The sequence below is a fragment of the Miscanthus floridulus genome, chromosome 10 (assembly GCF_019320115.1).
Source record: "Miscanthus floridulus cultivar M001 chromosome 10, ASM1932011v1, whole genome shotgun sequence".
Taxonomy (NCBI): Eukaryota; Viridiplantae; Streptophyta; class Magnoliopsida; order Poales; family Poaceae; genus Miscanthus; species Miscanthus floridulus.
The window spans coordinates 24,991,379-25,012,990 of record NC_089589.1 but is presented as its reverse complement, the minus strand read 5'-3'; the positions used below and the strand labels follow the sequence as shown (position 1 = coordinate 25,012,990).

The 21,612-nt window shown below is 43.1% G+C and overlaps 2 protein-coding genes across 3 annotated transcripts; both read left to right on the top strand.

Annotated features, from left to right (window-relative positions):
- Positions 1-1,986: 1,986 nt before the first annotated feature.
- On the top strand, positions 1,987-8,445 carry LOC136486380 (serine/threonine-protein kinase STY46-like). Of its 2 annotated transcripts, none has more exons than XM_066483257.1 (15): positions 1,987-2,427; positions 3,334-3,448; positions 3,773-3,855; positions 4,739-4,808; positions 5,170-5,280; positions 5,708-5,758; positions 5,898-6,031; positions 6,122-6,229; positions 6,454-6,527; positions 6,795-6,970; positions 7,149-7,244; positions 7,508-7,588; positions 7,710-7,760; positions 7,971-8,111; positions 8,198-8,445. In XM_066483257.1, the coding sequence occupies exons 1-15, from the start codon at positions 2,183-2,185 to the stop codon at positions 8,258-8,260; spliced, it is 1,599 nt and encodes a 532-aa protein (XP_066339354.1). In that variant the 5' UTR covers positions 1,987-2,182; the 3' UTR covers positions 8,261-8,445. The 2 variants fall into 2 exon arrangements, with proteins under 2 accessions (XP_066339354.1, XP_066339355.1); XM_066483258.1 differs by having other exon boundaries at positions 1,991-2,427; positions 8,208-8,445.
- A 1,553-nt stretch (positions 8,446-9,998) lies between these two features.
- Positions 9,999-10,562, top strand: LOC136488249 (vacuolar iron transporter homolog 4-like). Its single transcript, XM_066485246.1, has one exon. It carries the CDS (start codon positions 9,999-10,001, stop codon positions 10,560-10,562), a length of 564 nt encoding a protein of 187 aa, XP_066341343.1.
- Positions 10,563-21,612: the final 11,050 nt, after the last annotated feature.

Below are 21,612 nucleotides of genomic sequence, written 5' to 3'. Positions count from 1 at the left end.
TCAAAAGTGTTGAAGTCCATGTATGTAATTGATTGGAGTAGACGAATAGATGACTATATATCCCCTAAAGAAAAAGGATGAATATATCTGCTTATATAAAAATGTGCCCGAATTCAACAAACTATTCTGCTCCCTGCTGGTAGCTCACGTAGTCACATGTCACTAGTGATTTAAGGATTTCGATCTCTGTGAGCAAAAATGGTTTAGCAGTAATTTTCTATAAACATATATAGATAAATCAAGTCAATTTTTAAGAAACTTTTTTATTTCTTTGATGCAACGTCCAGCAAATTATTGGCAAGCATATTCCATGAAAAATTCTCATGCAAATTCTAAGGGAACTTATTGCACGCGTACAAATCACTAGCAATTTATCACAATATATAGTACAAAGTTTGAAAAAGGCGAGGACGACAACCTAATATCACAAAGGTGCCATATACTCTATGTCATCAGGCTTTGTGACTAACTTTAACTACAATACATGTGTGCCATATGAAAGCAACTTCATACCTAATGCCGTGCTTTTTGAGCCAGCAGTGAAGCTCCGTGCCTTTTTTTTCTCCACTCCACATCGATCAACAAGACAAATGTTCCACATGTTCTCTGGATTCATGCACATAAGTTGTTAGTATAACTATCATGATAAACAAACAGAAACCTTAACATGTTTGCTACAACAACGGAAACACACAGACAGAAAAATCTGATTATTATGACATTTAATCTGACAGTAGCGTGATACTAGATGCAATGTAATGTTCAAAATTCTTATTGCTAGTCGCAACATACCTTTTCTTTCTCGTGACTGCAAATTTATATCTCTTTGACCGTAAATCTAAGTGTGCGTACATATATGAGTGTCCATACTGTACTCCCTCTGGCGCCCTCTCCTAAAAAAAACTAATTCTAGGTTTTGGATAGGTCAAATGATCAAGTTTATAAAAAAAGAATATCAACATTTATGTCTTCAAATAGGTTTACTACGGAAATATAGTTCATAACTAATTTGATGATGCTTATTCCATATTATAAATGTTAGTAATTTTTTGTACAGATTTGGTCAACTTAAAATTGTTTAACTTTTCGGGAAGTGATACTTGCTTCTTCTTTTTTGACAGAAGGGTGTAATTTGCAAAAAATAATCTATAACTCCAAAAAGGATTGAAATTACCCAAAGAAAAAGAAAGATCTAGGTAGCTAAACGTGCACACATGGGAACGGTTTGCGAAGCCAAAACTCATAAAACCGAAGCCATTTTTATCTAGAAACCGAAGCAAAAAAAACATGATTTTTTGGCTTTACTATCTTTAGAGGAGCTTAAACACTTGTCAAAGAGATGTTTTCTCTTGCCTCTTTCCTCGAGCTGTCGAGCAGCAGGGAGGAAGAGGAACAGCATCGTTCCAGCAGACACAAAACGGTAGGCTTTCCATTTGCGAGTGTGTGAGGCTGTCTCAAAGACTTGCAACATTCAAACTAAAATGGATCTCTAACAAAATAGCTATAGCCTTCAACAGAATACCTATACAGAAAACTTATTTGAGATATCAGGAGAGACATAACACAAATATAAGTATCCTCTCTCTTTAAGACATATTTACAGAAACGGTTGTCTTTTGGGTCATATTGTTGGAGAAGATAAAAAATGGTTATTGAACTCTTTATTCGTAGCGTTACACAAAGGACGAATGTGTCTTATATTTTGGGTCACGGTTGTTGGACAGTCTGACCCTGACCCTGTTCACTTCTCACCTGTCCGGCCTCCTCCGTACACCGCGTCCACGGAAGCTGCCCACTGACTCGATTGGCCCACACCAACTGGTCCACAAAGGACGGAGCCCACAGGAACATTTCTCAGGAAACCCCTGGACCTCCCGAAACATTCCTGCCGTCCCACGTCTCACCCCGACCATGACAGCGCGTACGCATTTTACCATTATGCCCCCTGAGCCGCATCGTATTTCCAACAGGAGTCCTTCGCCCCCAGCGCCCGCTGCCCGCACGACCCTTAAAGCTCCATTGTTTCCCCGCCTCGCCTCCTTCCACTTCGAGCACACACACTCCCACGACCGCGCGCGGCCCCACTGCAGTGCCGACCCTTGGTTCCGTAGAGCGCGCGCCGCGGCGGGAGAAGCCCTAGCCCCGGAGGAGGACGGTGCGCGACAGCGCGGTGCCCCCAGCGATGGCGGCGGCGGGGGATGGCGGTGGTGGGCCCGAGGAGGGCGTCGGAGAGAGCTCGTCCCCGCCTCGCGACCCCGTGCCCGCGCCCGCGCCCGCTGCCTCCGGCGGGAGCGGTGGCGGCTGCCGCGGCGGGGGCCTCCGCGACATCTGCCGCGAGGTGTTCGAGCGCCTCGTCAGCGATGGCCACGCGGCGGGCTCCGAGCTCCTCGCCCAGCTCGAGGCCCACTTCAATCGGCTCCCCATCAGGTGAGCCCCTCGCAGACTCGCTCGTCTCGTCTCGTCTCCGCCTTCCCCTTCCATGCTCCAGCCTGCGGAGTTCGGGTGGAACGATTTGGGTGTTGTAAATGGTTGGGGGAATCCCTGGAGTTTGTGGCCGGATTCACGAAATCCGCGTCAGTTGGTATGCTTAGGGACTCATCTAGGCGTTCAGCTTTACTAGATTTATGCCAGTGGAATATCACTTGGGCCCTGTTTAGTTCCACTTCATTTTGCCAAATTTTTCAAGATTCTCCATCACATCGAATCTTTAGACGCATGTATGAAGCATTAAATATAAATAAAAAATAAAACTAATTACATAGTTTAGACGAAATCCACGAGACGAATCTTTTAGGCCTAATTAGACTATGATTGGACACTAATTGCCAAATAACAACGAAAAGCGCTACAGTGTATTTTGCCAAAAAATTTTGCATCTAAACTGGGCCTTGGTCCAACGACCGGTCTTGTTCAGTTCTGCTCGGTGGACTTTGAACGGTCGGTTTCCAGATTAAACTACTAAGAACGAGCATTTGTTTATTTGACTTTGAATGGGTGTGCTCCGCTTGTCCGAGGGACGTGCTTCTGAAGTGTTTGCCTAGTATGCCTGCCATGGCTGTAGCCTTGTAATTTGATCTTTGGATTTGGACTAACTCAGAGACTGTTGTGGGATCAGCAGTGCCATTTTTTTTATTTGACACTGATGGGTGTGTTCCACACTCCCACTTCCAGGAAGAATATTTGGTTCCTTGGAAGCCTTCTTGTTACATCTTATTTTAGACATTTTTGTCTTGCAAGTTAATGTTTCAAATTCTCTCAGTAGGGTCATCTATTATTTCATTGGTACCTCCAATACTTTATTTAATGTTATTCTTCTACTTCACTATCGCGTAGCTACAAGCTGGATGTGAATATTGACAAAGCAGAGGACGTGTTAATCCATCAGAAAATTTTGGCAGAAGCAAAGGATCCTGATAGGCGCCCAGCGTTCGCTGTCCGTTTCCTCAGGGTAACTTTTTTTTCTTTCTTTCTGCGTTATGTGTCCTATGGGCTGGATTTTGTTTACACTCAGCAATTAGTTAAGGGCTCTGTAAAATTCTGGGTATTATGAGGAAACTGTAAGTAGAAGTTACAAGAACAAGCTAGTACTAGATATCTTTCTTTTTCCTTCCTAAAATTTCGTATTGAAAGCAATTTGAACCAGTGTATCATTGCGCAATAACCATTTTACCATTTCGTGCTTATTCTTTTTTTTATTAATTGATGCCTGTTTATATCTGGTATCACCAGCAAAAAGTAGAGTTAATTATTGACATTAAAACTTTGATCAAAGCTTGAAGAGGTAAATGTGGACGAGACAACTAACTCTGATGCACATGAAGAAGGGGCTGATATTGGTGAATCTCTTTCTACCAGGTACTCATGCACAGTGCTAGTGTGGTGCTTTTGTAGTTTTGACTCTTGAGTGACCTTGACCGACAAGTTGTGTGCTGTTTCCAACCCAGCATTTACTTCCAGACTGTTTGAAGGTACAACCTATTGTTAGATTGTGATCTGAGATATACAGTGTAGCAGCAGAACATGCATAAGAACAAAGGGGAAAAAATATTCACAAATTAAACAAAATGGTAACTGTTGGTTGCTTTCCATAGTTTCCTTGGATTTGGTAAGTAATGTACTTGATGTTCTAGACTAATTGTAGAAATATGCTATTGATCTCACTATTTTTCTGGTGAGTTACTGAAGTTAGAAGTGTTATTAGATGTTGAGATCATGAACCAACACACCACCGAACCATAGTTACTTAATGCAACTCTGGATTGACAGTAGCTATTTTATTTTACCACATAAATCCATGTGCTTTGTTTGCCCTCTTTTATATATCATGCTATATGTGAAATCATAGTGCTCCATGAGAATCCAAATCATTTTTATTTAGCCTACCCCAACTTGTTTGGGACTTAAAGGCTTTGTTGTTGTTAATTGTTTTTGCACACTAATTGGGCTGAGGCTTAACATGTTAACAGCTTAAGGTATATACATAAGTACAACTTTTTATATATTATTGTTTCATAGGTGGAATGGAACAATAAACATGGTACACTACAGAGGTGCATGAGTGCATCACCTCACAGTTAACTCTTATCAAATTTAGAAACTACTTTTACTTGCACTAGTTCGCGTTCACACCATGCACCCATACACACAGAACTACCACCTTTTGGTCTAATAAAGTCCCAGTGCTCAAGCCTCTTATGATTGGACTAACCTTCTCTCTGGTTATCTGCATATTTCACAGGTCAAAGACATACACACACATTCATGAGATACTATTCTCCACTAAGGACAAACCCAAGCTCCTGAGTCAGGTCAGCAATACTACAGTTATGAATGGAAACCTAAAACATCTTTACTATTTACTACTCCCTCTGTTCCAAATTATAAGACGTTTTGGCTTTTCTAGATACATTGCTTTTACTATGTATCTAGATTAGTGTATATGTAAGTGCATAGCAAAAGGTATGTATCGAGAAAAGCCAAAACGTCTTATAATTTGGTATGGAGGGAGTAGTTTCTGTTTAAAAATGAGCTTGTCTATGCCTTTAATAACATTAGCTGTCTCTTATTTATCTTATGTGTAAATGCTAACAATGATTGTTACTGTGTGCGCCTTTTGATTTCCTGGGCACCACGGCGTATGTAACCATGTTTATCTTCTTGTTCTGACAGTTGTCTGCTTTGCTTTCTGACATCGGACTGAACATCAGGGAGGCACATGTGTTCTCAACAACAGATGGTTATTCTCTTGATGTTTTTGTTGTTGACGGTTGGCCCATTGAGGTAATTTTAGTTTCTTATTATGTTATGTGTCAAATTGCTTAGATGACAAAATTGTAGTGACGATGCATACTGATATCTCGTAACGTTTTACTTGATATTTTCTTTTGAACTAATGTGCTTGTGGTTATTTAGGAAAATTCAAGATTCTAAAGGATTTAGTCTTTGGATAAGTTTTAGGTTAATGCTGTTATGTGACGACTACTTTCCTCTATTGACATGGCAGTCAAATGGATCTCTAGAGTTGTCTTGCTTGAATGAGCGTGATGTCCTTATTGGGATGCACAGAAAAACAATTGATCCTATTTCTATGTGAACAACAATGATATATGACTACAATGTTTATCGTTACAAAAGAGTATTGTTGTCCTATTTCTGTATGAACATTTTTTTCACTGCTCAAGATGTTAATTCTGCTTCATGTGAGTAGGAAACTGATGGTTTGCATAAGGCACTAGAAGCATCAATTTTGAGAAATGAGGTATGCTGCATAATCCATTCACAGCTTTACGACGTTCTTGCTGTTCAATTGGGACTCGATATATTCAATATGTACTGATCCTGCGATTCAATATCCTCAAGCTAATATCATATTTCTGGATCTTTGTAAAATAAATAAGGGTTCATGGTCTGGCTCTGAATCCTCAGCTTCCGAAAGATCGGTGCCATTCCTAGCACAGGATTGTGAAACAGATATTGACACAAGACTTCTGAAGATTGTAAAGAAGGTTGCTTCTGGATCTTGTGGGGACATGTGAGTCACTGTTACACTGCTGAGTTTAGTGGCAGATTTGTCATATCTAGTAGTGTTTTCTTCATATGATGCATGTGCTCTTGTGTGAAGGTTTCTTGGGACCTACAGTGGTGAGGAGGTTGCTGTTAAAGTTCTTAATCCTGAGAATTTGAATCAAAATGCATGGAGTGAATTTAAGCAAGAAATCTACATGTTAAGGTATTCCACATTTCTATGAATAATTGTGTGCCATTGTTTTTTTATAACATGAGGTTATCATTGTTGTGTGCACTCTTGAAGTTGTACACCTGATTATATTGTGTTCAGAAATCGATCTCTAAAAATCGGCATAAGTAGGCATGCTTTTACCTCCACCAACTTGTCTGTTGCAAGCACAAACAAAGATATATACCTAAGCCTTCACCTTCCACACTTCTTTTCAGGGAAGTTGATCATCCGAATATTGTCCGATTCATTGGTTCATGCACAAAGCCACCTCAGTTTTACATAATTACAGGTGAGGCTTCATGCAAGCAAATGCAAAATTTTAGAAAGGATAACAACTGAATTTTCTTTTGCATCAATAATCAGACTTCCAGAAGTATTTGGTACCATGACTTAAAGTGAGAAGAAGCTACTGTTGAAATACCATAGCCTTTCCTTGGGAAATTGTATTTTTCCTCTGTGATGGAGGTCGTGTTATTGTTTGCCCCTTTGAAGTATATATATGTCTTAGAGAGTTCATTTGAGGTAGTAACTTTAATATCTGTTTTTTGTCTTGCAGAGTGCATGTCTAGAGGAAGTCTGTTTGATTTCTTGCACAATGAGCATAATGTGTTGGACCTCCCAACACTTCTGAAGTTCGCACTAGATGTATGCCGAGGGATGTCCTACTTGCATCAGAAAGGCATTATCCACAGAGATTTAAAGTCAGCCAACCTTTTATTGGATAAAGATCATGTATGTACCCAATGATTATTAAGTTCTTTATTGGAGCTGAGTATTTTGCAAGCAGTTGTGGAAAATATTTGTGGACACGGATTATATTTTTCGTTTCTTTGCCCATATTATGGTCATGGATATGCATTTAAAAGTACTAAATATGTCAATATAAGTCATTTTATGCTCATTTCTCCAGGTTGTTAAAGTAGCAGATTTTGGTCTAGCTCGTTTTCAGGATGGAGGGGGTGCTATGACTGCTGAAACTGGGACCTATAGATGGATGGCACCTGAGGTATTAGACGCTGGAACAATTTGACTTCTGTTAAAGCTAGCCAAAGTTCAAAATACAATTTATAGTGTCATTGTTTTATCTGCGCTGATGTTTTCCGAACTGGACTTATAATATATTTGAAAGTGTATATTCACAGCATGAATATTTACTACCAGTTGTGTACTAATTAATGGTTTACAAAATTGTCATATTCATATAATTTCCAACTAATAATATGGAAAAGAAATGGAAAGTCTTTAATCACTTCCATTTTTCATGTGTAGGTTATAAATCATCAGCCCTATGACAACAAAGCAGATGTATACAGTTTTGCTCTTGTACTTTGGGAGCTCATGACATCCAAGGTTTCTATGCTATCTCATATGGGATATTTACAGGCTTGCAGAACAAAAAAAATTAAACAAAGTTATCAGTTATCTATACCTGTGCTTTTGCCCATTAAAATGTTGTTTTCCAATTTTCCAGATTCCATATAATACCATGAGCCCCCTCCAAGCAGCTGTTGGTGTGAGGCAGGTCGGTTCTTACAATCTTGTGTAGCAGATTTTATCTGTTCATACACTTTCCCACTTTCAGAAGTTACTCTACTTGAAGGGGGAACAAGAGATTAATTCCCGATTTGATTTCAATGCAGCCACAAGCAGCTGTTTGAGAAAAATACAGTTGTTAGAAACAGTATATTTTGAGATGTGTCAAGTGTGTTAAATATTATGCTGACTGTACCAGGGATTACGGCCACAAGTTCCAGAAAATGCGCATCCCAGGCTCATAAACTTGATGCGGAGATGTTGGGAAGCCATCCCGTCTGATCGCCCTTCATTTGCGGAGATCATTCCTGAACTAGAGGATATTCAAGCACAAGTGCAGGTATCACCCCAAAGCCCTCGCAGTCAATTTCAAATGGATCCTACTCTGGTTGGTTCTGAGAACATGCCATGCCTCACTGCTGTTAGCCTGTTACAGAGAACATCAGGGGAGACGAGCCAGAAACAGAAGGACGACTGCTCAAGCAGTAAAGATTGATTGTTCCTCTGCACATACATGTTGGCAAATTCTCTCATCTGATCACTAACAGCTGAGAAAATAGCATATCATCAGTTTTGATGCCAGAGAAAAGAACGTAGCGAGTCATTTCTAGTTTTGTCTGCAACTCTTGGGGCCAATGGCCAACGGCCAAGCTCTTGGTATTATCCTTGCTTCACACTCTAGGTCCCATTTTTCTTGCATAGGAGGAGGATGTCTTTGAGTTGCGGCTTGATATATGTGAATATTGGAATGAGAACTTACTGCTGGTCGTCACGCAAAACTGCATGTTTGTCGAGGCTTGTGAGTTTCTTGAGTTTGCATATTGAGGTTTTCATGATTATGTCAGGTGTTACGGATGCCTGTAGGTGACTGGTTCTGGAAGCGAGGTGCCTCCATCCTCAGGGTCTCCTGGCTTCCTGCAACCACCACACTGATTGGTTCATCTCAGTTGCATCATTCCTGCGAGAACAAATGCAGTGCAATGCGCGGCGGTGTTTACAGCAGTTGAGTTTTATAACTCCTCTCTATTGGAGATGCCTCAGAAGAGCTCGAAACCTGACGACGATGGGTCCGTATCATATGATGTTCTCCGTCTTCATTTCTCAATCAAAAAACAAAATGGGAGGAACAAGAGATACTGATTGTACCGAGGGCTGAGAGATTGCCTCTAGTTTGTTAGAGCATCTGCCTCCTTGTGTCCGTCAGTCGAACACTTGTAGTTAGTGATAAGGACAAAATGGAATCCAAATCGTGCTGGCTGTTTTGGATTGGATTGAAAATTCCACCAGGAGCCGGTGTTGGCTTTGTAGCAGCAGCATCTTCCTGAATAGTGTTGAGCCTAAGGAGAAGGGGCCAGGCTAGGATGTTTTCAGTGGTGCTCGCCAGCATGGGAGAACATAACACACAGTGTTCAAGCATTGTTAACAACAATCACTTTGGACTAATTACTTGGTAAACATTTTTTTTTGGCAAGAAATGATTCCATGATTTTTAGCATGAGTACTATACAACGACATCAATGGTTCGATCTTCTAGACCCACGCTCCGCCCTCCGGGGTACCGAGATTCAAATTGGCGATCAACTACATTTTTTTAAGGCCACCGCGGTGAGAGGATCTCCATCTGAATTTTCGCCCTGTTCGTTTGGGCTTGTTTGACTTACAAGCCATGACTGAAAGTACTGTTGGCTGATTTGGTGTGAGAGAAAAATATTATCTGTTGGCTGATAAGCCATGGCTTATAAGCCGAATACGACCAAGCAAACAGGCTATTTATTGATAATAACCCGCCTTTAAGGCGTTGGATTTTACAAATTACACCGTTTTCTTTGTATAGTAGAGATAGATTGATTACATTACATTACATTACACTTGGAATCGTTGCATTCTCAGCTCTGAAAACCACTCCATTCCTACGCTTCCAAAGTTGCCAATGAGGGTGCTGACATCAACGGTAACATCAAAGTAGCCATCAGCATGGCGGCAGGCACGATGTGTGATCTGGAGTACCTAGCAAATCAATACTAGTATATAAAAACATCAACAAGTGCTCCCGTACTCCTCCGGCCTCAGGTGGTCTTGTGTTCTCCACACTCCTCTGCGTCCGGGCGTGTGGTGGCCGCAAGCGTTTTTCTGCGTCCCGTACGTACTCCCGTTGCACCGTGCGTGCTCCTTCCATCCAATGCACACACACTGTCCAGTCTGCCGCCGGGCCCGGGGGCCATCGGCCATGGCCACCGCCGTTTCCAACGACGACGCCAGTAAGCTCACCGTTGTCGTCCTCGGCCCGGGCGCGGTGGGCGCCGCTGCCGCCGCCGCCAGCGCAGTTTCTGCCGCAACCAAGCCTCCGCCGCCTGCGGCGCAGCACGTGCAGTGGCTGCGCGCCGCGGTGCTGGGCGCGAGCGACGGCTTGGTGTCGACGGCGGCGCTCATGCTGGGCGTGGGCGCCGCGCGTCCGGCCGACGCCGACGCCGACGCCGACGACCTGCGCGGCGGGCGCGCGGTCCTCCTCGCGGGGCTCGCGGGCCTCGTCGGTGGCGCCTGCAGCATGGCCATCGGCGAGTACGTGTCCGTGCACGCGCAGCTGGACGTCGAGCTGGCCGAGCTCAAGCGCGCGGCCGAGGAGGAGGTGGAGGCGGCGGCGGTGGGTGACGGAGCTCCAGTGGACCAGACCGCGGGCCTCTCGAGCCCGGGCCAGGCGGCGGCGGCCTCCGCGGTGTCGTTCGCGGCCGGGGCGGCCGTCCTGGTTCGTCACGGGATACAGTTCACGGGTGGCGGTGGTGATTTTTTTTAACATTTTTTAAACGAATTTTAAATCTACCACTGTTTTCTCTCTCCAAAACTAATACTTTTGGCCGCGCCTATTGCCATAGCGCGGCGAAACGCCTGTGCCGCGCCATGCATGGTGGCGCGGCGGGAGGCTAACGTGGCGACGACCAAAGCGCTGACCAGTGACGTGGCAGGGTCTGCCGCGCCACCGATCTTGACGCAGCAATGACGCGCCATAGCCCACGGCGCGACAGGATCAGATAAATAACGCTCGCGAGTCGCCCTCCCTGCCCGCAGCGCCGCCCGCCACACCTCAGCGTCACCCGCCGCGCTTGCCGTCGCTGCGCCTGCACGCCGAATGCCGCGTCTGCCGCTCCACGCATGCCGGCGCAACGCGGACGTCCTCACTACAGTTCAACCCTCGCTGAGGTGAAATTTGATACCTATTTCTTCATAATCAAAACTCTCATACCTTCACTACCCCTTTATATTAATCGTTAGCCATTAGATCGAGAGATTCTTTTAAAATATACTTTCACTGTTAATTTATCTTACATTGTATTATTATTTATATACTTTAATTGTTAATTTTCTTACAATGTATTATTAATTATAGCAAAAACAAATGTCTAATTAAAAGGCACGTGGAATATAAATCTATTTATGTGTTTTTTGTGCACTAGACATATATATATATATATAGCGACAAATTTGGTTGGTTGAGTTTTTATGATTTAAATTGTTATATGCTTGTTTTCTTACGTGAAAACATTAATCCAAATGATCATTTTACTCAAGCATATATTGAAAGCACTATAACCTCCAAAATCATGCACAACATCGTCGATATCGTACTGCTATGAGTCCATCATAGCATTGTGCAAAAAAAGTAGACAACTTGTATTTTTAGACATATTAGTATAGAGTATATGACTAAGTATAACGCACATGATAGTTCTCAATCAATTCATCTTATATTGGGTTACTCATCCGTAGGTTAAAATTATAATGAGCTGCTCTAGCAGATACAGACAAGCTATTATAATAATTTAATAAGAAACAATGGTGGACAGCAGGTCCTTATGTAGAAGTTGCTTCTTTTTCTAGTGAAGTTGTTTAAGATGTCTGTTAATGTTACTTTAAATATATACATGTGCTTTCATATTGTGTTCGTATTGCATAACAAGTAGTTTAAATTTTGCAATGCTACATAATGTTAATTTAAATACTGTTAATTTGAATACTCTAACCCTTTGTCTATCAATTTGTAACAGGATGACCCCTCTCATGCAGCACCCGTTGTACCCCCTTCTTGAGGTGGAGTACGACGACCAGCACCGAGCACACATCTTGAGTGACACCGACGCACAGGTGGCCTTGCCTCCTTTGAGGCCCCGCATGCACACCAGGGCGCATCAGTGGGACGAGCGTTACGTGCCGTACATACGGCGTGCCGGTTTTCTTAAGCTTGTCCGTGTTGTCAACTACGGTCTTTTGTCCCTTGATCCAGCACTACTTACTGCAGCTGTAGATAGGTGCGAGTGCCTTCTTTGTACGTAAATATTTTTATAATAAATTTGAGACAACTAACAGTCGTTCTATTCTTATAATAGGTAGAGACCTAAGACCCACACGTTCCACCTACCTTGCGGCGAGATGACCTTGATCATGCAGGACGTGAAGGCTATCTTTGGCTTTCGGTTGGGGGGACTTCTAGTGACAGGTATAGTTGACAACGATCACTGGAGGGAGCTGGTGGCTCAGTTCACTGGCTTTCTTCCACCGGACGACGAGGTTTTTAAGAAAAATAAGTGAGCAATTCAAGCCTATTTAATACTTGCATTTCTTTCCTGCAGCCATCAGGTCTCATTTTCTTTGGTGAATTTCAGGAAAAGTTCCGATGTTTCGTCATCCTAGATCATAGAGCGCTTTGATTACTTGGACCCACAGACTAATGAGGCTGTGATTGACAGGTTCGCTAGAGTGTGGCTTTGGCACTTCTTTGGTGCTTTTCTCTTCCTAGACGCCTAAGATAATATCATCAGTTGGATCTTTCTTGACATACTATGCCAGCCGTGGAAGAACATAGCGGCGTACAACTAGGGCAGCGCAGTCCTGACATGGACATATCGACAACTATGCATTGCCTACCATCGCACCTCAGGGTATGCGAACCTTGAGGGCTGCTCCTACCTACTCCAGGTTTGGAGTTGGGAACGATGGCCCGTTGGGAGGCCCCCTTAATACTGGTTTACTGATAAGTACTTCGGTTCACTATATTCTTCGAGGCAGTTACATATGATAAATTATTAATGACTAATTCATTATCGTGTTCAATGCAGCAATGGAACGGGTAGGATACACTCCCTATAACTCTGTATATCTGGATGGAAGCAGAGTTAAATACGTAGGCTCCATGAACTAACGATCATAAATATTATAAGTAATCGTGCATATCATATACTTGCAGGGTACGAGCCGTACGCACCGACAACGCGACCACACTGACGTTGGCTACACTCCCAATGTATTGCCAACAAATCCAAAGAGACATAGGCATCCGAGGGATCCTTACACTTCTGGAACTTAGTTTGTTAGGTCGAACGAATATTGTCGTTCGTGAAAGCATCTAGGCCCCTAGTTGGGTTTCAGTGATTAATGATAATACGAGATTACTATGACTAACGTGTGTTTTGCAGAAACAATTAAGTTAGGTCATGGTAATAACAATTGATTGGGCAATCACGGTTGTCATGCCCCTACGATGGAAATCGTTTTGGTTTTCAAAGGATGGACGACAAGGTTAAGGATGGACTAGTTCTAAGTGTTGTTTGGTGTTGAATGGACAGTTAGAGTAGTTTTAGGACTTTGTTTTTCCATTGGCCGTACTATTAAGGGGGGTATGGACTAGTAGCTTGACCTAAGTGAGTCTAGTGGGTTAGTTGTGGTGCACACTTATTAAATCTAGCACTAGGTAGCTCTAAAGTAGCCCTTAGATCAATTGGAGAAAACTTCATTCACATATGATTTCGAGTTAGAAGTGAATGGAGGGTCAAATGTTGATAAGATGCTGGTCCCGGTGTGACCGGACGCTGGTAGTAGAGTGCGGTCAGTTCATTTGTTCAAGTAAAGTCGTTTGGATGCGACCGGACGCTGAGTCAAATGTGACTGGATGCTGGGTGCCAAAGTCCGATCAACTCCAGTAAGGTTCTAGAGAGGGAGAATCCTGATCGGACATGTCCGGTCAGTGCTGACCGGATGCTGGTCAAGTTTTGGTTACTGACCGGACGCTGAACAACGAAGTGACCGGACTCTGGGCTCTAGCGTCTGGTCAACATCAGTAAGGTTCTAGAGAGCAATTTTCGCGACCAGACGCGTTCGGTCAGTGCTGACCGGACGCTGGTCAGAGTCCGGTCACAACTTAACAGCTCAGTGGCGGGGAGAACTGACCGGAGCGTTCGGTCACCTTGACTGAAGCGTCCGGTCACCCCATAGAATGCTGACTCAGGCACATAACGGTTCGTTTTGAATGAGGCAGTATAAATACTTCCTCTATTCATTCAAGGGAGTACTCTTGCCTATTTCAACAGCCAAGAAACACCCTTGAGAGTGCCAAGAAGAGCAAGAGCCTAGTGAGGTGATTAAGATTTGAGAATCCAAGATTAAGGCCTCATTAGTGAAAAGAGAGTAGCAAGTGTGCATCCACCCTTCTCATTAGGCTTGTTATGATCAAGTGAGAGTTCTTGCTTGTTACTCTTGGCGATCGCCATCACCTAGATGGCTTGGTGGTGATTGGAAGTTTGGTGATCATTCGGTGGAGCTTGTGGATGACCCAACTCAAGTTGTGAGCGGTTGTGGGTGATTCACCGCGACGGAGTGTCGAAGAATCAACCCATAGAGAGCACTTGATCCTTGCGTGGATCAAGGGGGAGCTACACCCTTACGCGGGTGCTCCAATGAGGACTAGTGGGGAGTGGCGACTCTCTGATACCTCGGCAAAATATCGCCGTGTTCCTTCTTCTCTCTTTACTTTAAGCATTTACATTTGAGCAATTCAATTCTTGTCTTTACATTCTTAGAATTGTCATGCTAGAGTAGGATTAGAACTCAGGGTGATAAACTTTTGTGCGCTAGATTATTAGAATTACTTTCTAGACACAAGGGGTGAAGTGGGCTAAGTGTAGAGTTTAATTATTGCAAAGAATTTTAGAATTAACCCAATTCACCCCCCTCTTGGGCATCTTGATCTTTTCAATTGGTATCAGAGCCTCATGCTCACGTATTTAGGCTTAACCACCTAGAGAAAGATGTCTCACGGGGATGGACCTACTCCTATCTTTGAGGGAGATGATTTTCCTCATTGGAAAATCCGCATGGAGACGTATTTAGAAGCTCTAGATGTTGAAATTCTTAGAGCCGCCTCTCAAGGTTTTCCAAAACCTAGGGATCCCACACACCTTCAAGACAATGAAGTGAATTATGAAAAATAGAATGCAAAGGCTAGAAACACCATCTTTAGAGGCTTTTGCAAAGATGTGTTTAACCGGGTGAGGAACCACAAAGACGCCCATGCACTATGGTCGAATATTTATGCGCTCTATGAGGGAACTAAGAGCGAGCGTGAGGAACGATACCATCTTGTTATAAAAAAGCTTAATTTATTTGAGATGCTTTCAAAAGAAAGTGCTAATAAAATGTACTCACACTTAAATTTTCTTGTAGAGGAAGTCAATGGGCTTGGACTCACTCAAATACAACCATCCGATATTGTAAGAAAAATCTTGAGTATCCTCCCTATCGACAAATATGGGCATATTGTGACTGTGCTTCATCAAGGTGATCTTTTCACCGCTACACCAACTCAAATCTTGGGAAAGATCAACGCTCATGAGATGTATATGCACATCACACCATAAGATGGCTCATCCTCTACTAAGAAGAAAGACAAGGAATTATCATTCAAGGCTAGCCAAGAGAAGGGCAAAGCAAGAATTGAGTATGAGAGCTCAAGTGATGATGAAATTGACGATGTAAGTCTTGCTCTCATGGTGAAAAGAACCTCCAAGATGCTAAAGAAGCTCAATAAGAATGGCGTCAAGTTTGATGGCAAGAAAAAGAAGTTCTTCACTAGCAATAGAAGGAAGCCAATCTCGGAGATGGATTGCTACAATTGTGGAGAACTTGGTCATCTAGCACATCAATGCCCCAAGCCCAAGAAAGACAAGTACAAGAAGCAGTACAAGGGCAAGAAAGATGACTCAAGTAATGAAGATGAAGATGAGAAGAAGAAAAATAAGCCATACAAGAAGGATGGCAAGAAGAAGAACTTCCACAACAAGAAGAATGGCAAGGCATACATCATCGGTGATTGGCTTACATATATTGATTCATCAAGTTGCTCATCTGATGATGAGAATGAGAAGGTGGCCGCTATTGTGATTGACTCTTCATCATCTTCACTAACACCACCGCCATTATCCTCTACACACATATGCCTTATGGCCAAAGGTGAACAAAAGGTATCAAATGATGATGAAAGTAGTGGTGATGAAAATGCTTGCAATGATGATAGTAATAGTGATGATGATGAATTTGAATCACCTTCATATGATGATCTTGTTAAATTGCTAAATCAATACACTAAGATCCTTAGAAAGTCAAGAGCTAAGAATGAAAAGCTAGAACTTAAGAATGACTCTCTTTTAGCTAAATATGACATAGCAGAAAATACTAGTGTTGAGCTTAGAGAAGCAAATGATGCTATGTCATCCAAACTCAAGGAGCTCAAATCTTCTAAGAAAGAGCTTAAAGAAAAACATGATAAACTTGACGGGGATACATAATGAGCTCATCACTAGCTATAACATGCTAAAAGAAGAGTATACCAACCTCAAGGTTAATCATGATAATCTTGTTATCTCTCATGAGTTTTTATCCAATGAGCCACATGATGCTACTAACAATGTTGTTAAGATTGATATAGCTACATCATGTGATGATTTGATTATTGAGAGCATTGAGCATGGTTCTAGTAGCAAAGGCAAGCAAGCGGTTGAGTCCGATGACTATAATGAGTATGTCAAGATCAAGAATGAGAATGAGAAGCTAAAGAAAATTTTTGAGAAGCTATCAACCACCAACACCATAATGATAGAGAACCTTGACCATAATAGTGATCTAGCTCTTGAGAATAAGAAGCTTAAAGAAGAAAATAAGAGACTCAAGAAGGAGAAGAATCATGATGAGCTCAAAGAAGAGAACAAGAAGCTCAAGCTTGAAAAAGAGCATCTCAAGACTGGGTTGAGCAAGTTTACAAGAGGACAACATCTTCAAAGTGAGCTACTCATGAACACCATCATGAAGATGGATAGAAGGGGAATTGGATACTTGGCAAATCAAGAGAAGAAGGCTCAAGCTCAACAACAACAACAACACAAGTCAAAAGCCAAAGCCAAAGAGGTGTTTTGAGTGTGGATAAGAAGGTCAATTTACTCATGAGTGTCAAACTCCACCACCACAACCCTTGTCCAAGCATGCTAGACCTTTTGCTTTCAATGCTCATTACATGCTTAGAAAGGATTCTAGTGGTAAAATAAAAGTCATGTTCTTAGAACCTCCCAACAAGAACAGGTCTAAGAAAATTTGGGTTACAAAGTCACTTGTAGAGAAAGTCAAGGGCCCTCAACAAGTTTGGGTCCCTAAACAAGCTTGATCTCTTGTGTGTAGGTAAACTACAAGACCAGTGGAAGTAATTGGGTAATTGATAGTGGTTGCACACAACATATGACCAGTGATCCTCGTATGTTCACCTCACTAGATGAAGAAGTAGACGGCCAAGAAAGAATTACATTTGGAGATAATTCAAAGGGCAAAGTCAAAGGATTGGGCAAAGTGGCAATATCAAATGATCATTCTATCTCAAATGTGCTATATGTTGCTTCTTTGAGTTTCAACTTGCTATTCGTTGGACAATTGTGTGATCTTGGCTTCCAATGCTTGTTTACTGAGAAGGAAGTGGTTGTATCTAAGAAAGATAATGATCAAGTTATATTCAAGGGATTTAGATACAACAACCTATATCTAGTGGATTTCACCTTCGAAGATACTAACTTGAAGACATGCCTATTCACCAAAACATCACTTAGGTGGCTATGGCATAGAAGACTTGCTCATGTTGGGATGAGTTCACTCAAGAAGCTTATGAAGAATGAATTGGTGAGAGGGTTGAAGGATGTGAAATTTAAGAAGGACAAGCTTTGTAGTCATGTCAAGCCAGCAAATAAGTTGCAAACACTCATCCTATAAAAGCTTTCATGTCAACCACAAGAGTGCTAGAGCTCCTTCACATGGACTTATTTGTACCAACAACTTACAAGAGTTTGGGAGGAAATCTTTATTGTCTTGTGATTGTTGATGACTACTCAAGATATACATGGGCGTTCTTCCTTCATGATAAGACTAAGGTTGCATCATGCTTTAAGAAGTTTGCTAAGAGAGCACAAAAGGAGAGTCAGCCTTAGGGGAGCCATAGCAGCAGGCTCAGCCAGCAGAGGAGACAGAGCAGGCACCTCAGCCACAGTTACATCGCTCTAGTCATACTCGTACCTAGGTGACACCGAGGCTAGAGACATAGAGGAGGGGTTCTTGTCTGCCTCCTAGACCACAGGGTCCACCTCCAGTGACTCACCTAGATTTGAGGGCCACTATGGCCAAGTAGGTGAAGTAGCTCAGGTTTGTGTAGTTCGAGGACTGGTTCCCATCGAGGAGGGTTGAGCGTGCTTCAGAGGGTTTCTATACACCACTGTAGGAGGACTTCTATAATGCTTATATGAACAGTGATGTAGCTTTTAGATCATAGAGGGTTTGTTCCATTGAGGCCATTATAGCAGCAGCTGGACAGCAGATCCACCCTCATCTCTCTTACTTGCCAGGGCTGATAGATTTACTTAGACGGACAGGCAGATATGTTTCATCTTGGGTCCATGAGTTCTATGCTATACTTTGGATTGACCCAGCTCAATAGTTCATACACTTTGCATTCAGAGGCTATGACTATAGGCTGATGAGCTTCAGGGTCAGAGAGATCCTCAGGTTATAGGAGTCACCCATCCACCTTCATGAGGTTTGCTATGGACACACAGAGCCTCCTAGACGCCCTCACGATGGTCTTGTGCCTCCCACAGATCTCATCCGACCTTGCTTCATAGAGCCATTCAGCGAGGGGTCGAGCAGGACACCTAGAGATCTTACTCCTACAGCTAGACTGCTTGATGCCATTATGAGGAGGACCCTCTACCGAGGATGGGATATCATGAAGGATTGACTCGCATTCAGCTATGGCTACTGAACTCCTTGATCCAGCAAACAATATTTGATATATGGGATGCTATTCTTTCTGAGATGGAGGATACACTTGCAGAGGGATTCAGAGGTCATAGGCAGCTGCCATATGCTCACTAGATCACATTTATGATTCATAGGGCAGTTACAATGATGCCTCCTGAGATGTTGGCAGAGTATTCAGGAGCTACTATAGAGTTTCTAGCATATAACATGACTTAGATGCTCTGCCACAGTACAACAAGGACACCTAGCTAGCCACGCCATCGCCTAGAGGTGCTAGAGTCTGTAGCCCAGCAGGATGAGATTATTAGGGGCGTTGCAGCGACAGAGGAGTAGTTAGATGCACAGCAAGAGGGTATGGTTGAGAGTGATCCTAGTGATAGCTCAGATGATGATTATTAGGATATCCCTTAGATGCCTCCACGACGACATAACGGTGAGGCCAGTGGCTCTAGCTCAGCTCCATAGGCACCGTAGATAGACCCCACTCTTCTTGCTATACTTGAGAGGATGAGGCAGGATCAGGCTCGCTAGACCTAGGAGACCGTAGCTACTCTAGCATAGGTTCAGGCTAGACAGGACGAGTTCCAGCGATAGTAGTAGGCTATCTAGCAGTAGCAGCAGGCCATGCAGCAGCAGCAACTCCTCATGCAGCAACAATTACTTGGATTCATGCAGCATGTCATCTCTACTATTGGGGCTCCACCGCCATAGCTTACACCTCAGCTCGGCCAGCCTGCCACCACTACAATGACTCTAAGTTTTTAGCCCAGTGGGCTTCAGAGTTAGGGACAACCAGCTACCATGTTCGCCTCACCTATAGAGCAGGTGTCCCAGTGGTTTGCTTCGCCAGTGCCAGCCCTAGGTCTTTCCTTCACACCTCTACATATGGGCTTCACACCGACTCAGAGTTCATCGATGCTTGTGACAGACACCCTAGTTTCCAGGAGCCTTGGTGCTACATTCAGTGAGTTGACAGGGTAGCCTACACCACCAGAGCTACATGTCCCTAGTCCTTCCACAGTTACTCCTATTACTAGGACTATAGAGACGCTCCCATCATCAGTTGCATCATCAGAGCCACCTGCTACAGTCATACCTGTAGAGTCACATGTCGCACCAATTCTAGATCCGACCCAGACTACTTCAGTGTCACTTCCAGCGACAGAGGATCAGACTACTTAGAGCTTAGGATTAGATGATGATGCTACCTAGTTTCAGATCGCTCATCGCGACTCAGTGCCCGACTCGTCTGCTCCAGCCCCGCCGACCGACCCTTAGGTTTTGGTGTTTAACACCAAAGGAGGAGAGGGATCGAGTATGATAGACTTAGGGGGAGCGATATATCTAGGGGGAGCTTATTTATTATATTTGGCTTTTTATGTGTGATACATTATTATGCATTCATGTTTACTTTCATGCATTGAACTATATACGTGTGATCGTGATATTTATGTGATCGTGATATTTATATGATAGTGATATTTATGTGATATGTGACATGTGTGCTCTCTACTTTGATCTTTATATATGTCATGTCACTTGTTTATGCTCATTTGCTTTGCTTCCGTATTTTACTCCGATGCAAATGATCTTTACTTCTTGTACTCATGCTTATTTCATATCTATTGAGTACATCATGTTGGCTTGGGTCATATAAGCTTGCCTAACTCTTTTGTTCTTATTATCAAAAGCTTATATGAACCAAGCATGTTGGAAACCTCATCTCTTTTACATACTCGAGGTTGTATTGTCATCAATCACCAAAAATGGGGAGATTAAAAGCATCTAGGCCTCTAGTTAGGTTTTAGTGATTAATGACAATACGAGATTACTATGACTAATGTGTGTTTTGCAGAAGCAATTAAGTTAGGTCATGGTAATGGCAATTGATTGGGCAATCACGGTTGTCATGCCCCTACGATGGAAATCATTTTGGCTTTCAAAGGATGGATGACAAGGTTAAGGATGGACTAGTTCTAAGTGTCATTTGGTGTTGAAGAGACACTTAAAGTAGTTTTAGGACTTTGTTTTTCCTTTGGCTGTACTATTAAGGGGGGTATAGACTAGTAGCTTGACCTAGGTGAGTCTAGTGGGTTAGGTGTGGTGCACACTTATCAAATCTAGCACTAGGTAGCTCCGAAGTAGCCTTTAGATCAATTCGAGAAAACTTCATTCACATATGATTTCAAGTTGGAAGTGAATGGAGGGTCAAATATTGACCGGACGCTGGTCCCGGTGTGACCGGACGCTGGCAGTAGAGTCTGGTCAGTTCATTTGATTAAGTGAAGTCATCTGGATGCGACCAAACGCTGAGTGGAATGTGACCGGACGCTGGGTGCTAGAGTCTGGTCAACTCCAGTAAGGTTCTAGAGAGGGAGAATCCTGATCGGACGTGTCGGTCAGTGCTGATCGGACGCTGGTCGGGTTCCGGTTACTGACCGGACGCTGAACAGCGAAGTGACCGGACTCTGGGCTCCAACATCTGGTCAACATCAGTAAGGTTTTAGAGAGCAGTTTTCACTACCGGACACGTTCGGTCAGTGCTGACCGAACGCTGGTCAGAGTCCAGTCACAACTTAATGGCTCAGTGGCGGGGAGAACTGATCGGAGTGTCCGATCACCCCATAGAATGCTGACTCAGACACATAATGGATCGTTTTGAATGAGGGGGTATAAATACTTCCTCTATTCATTCAAGGGAGTACTGTTGCCCATTTCAATAGCCAAAA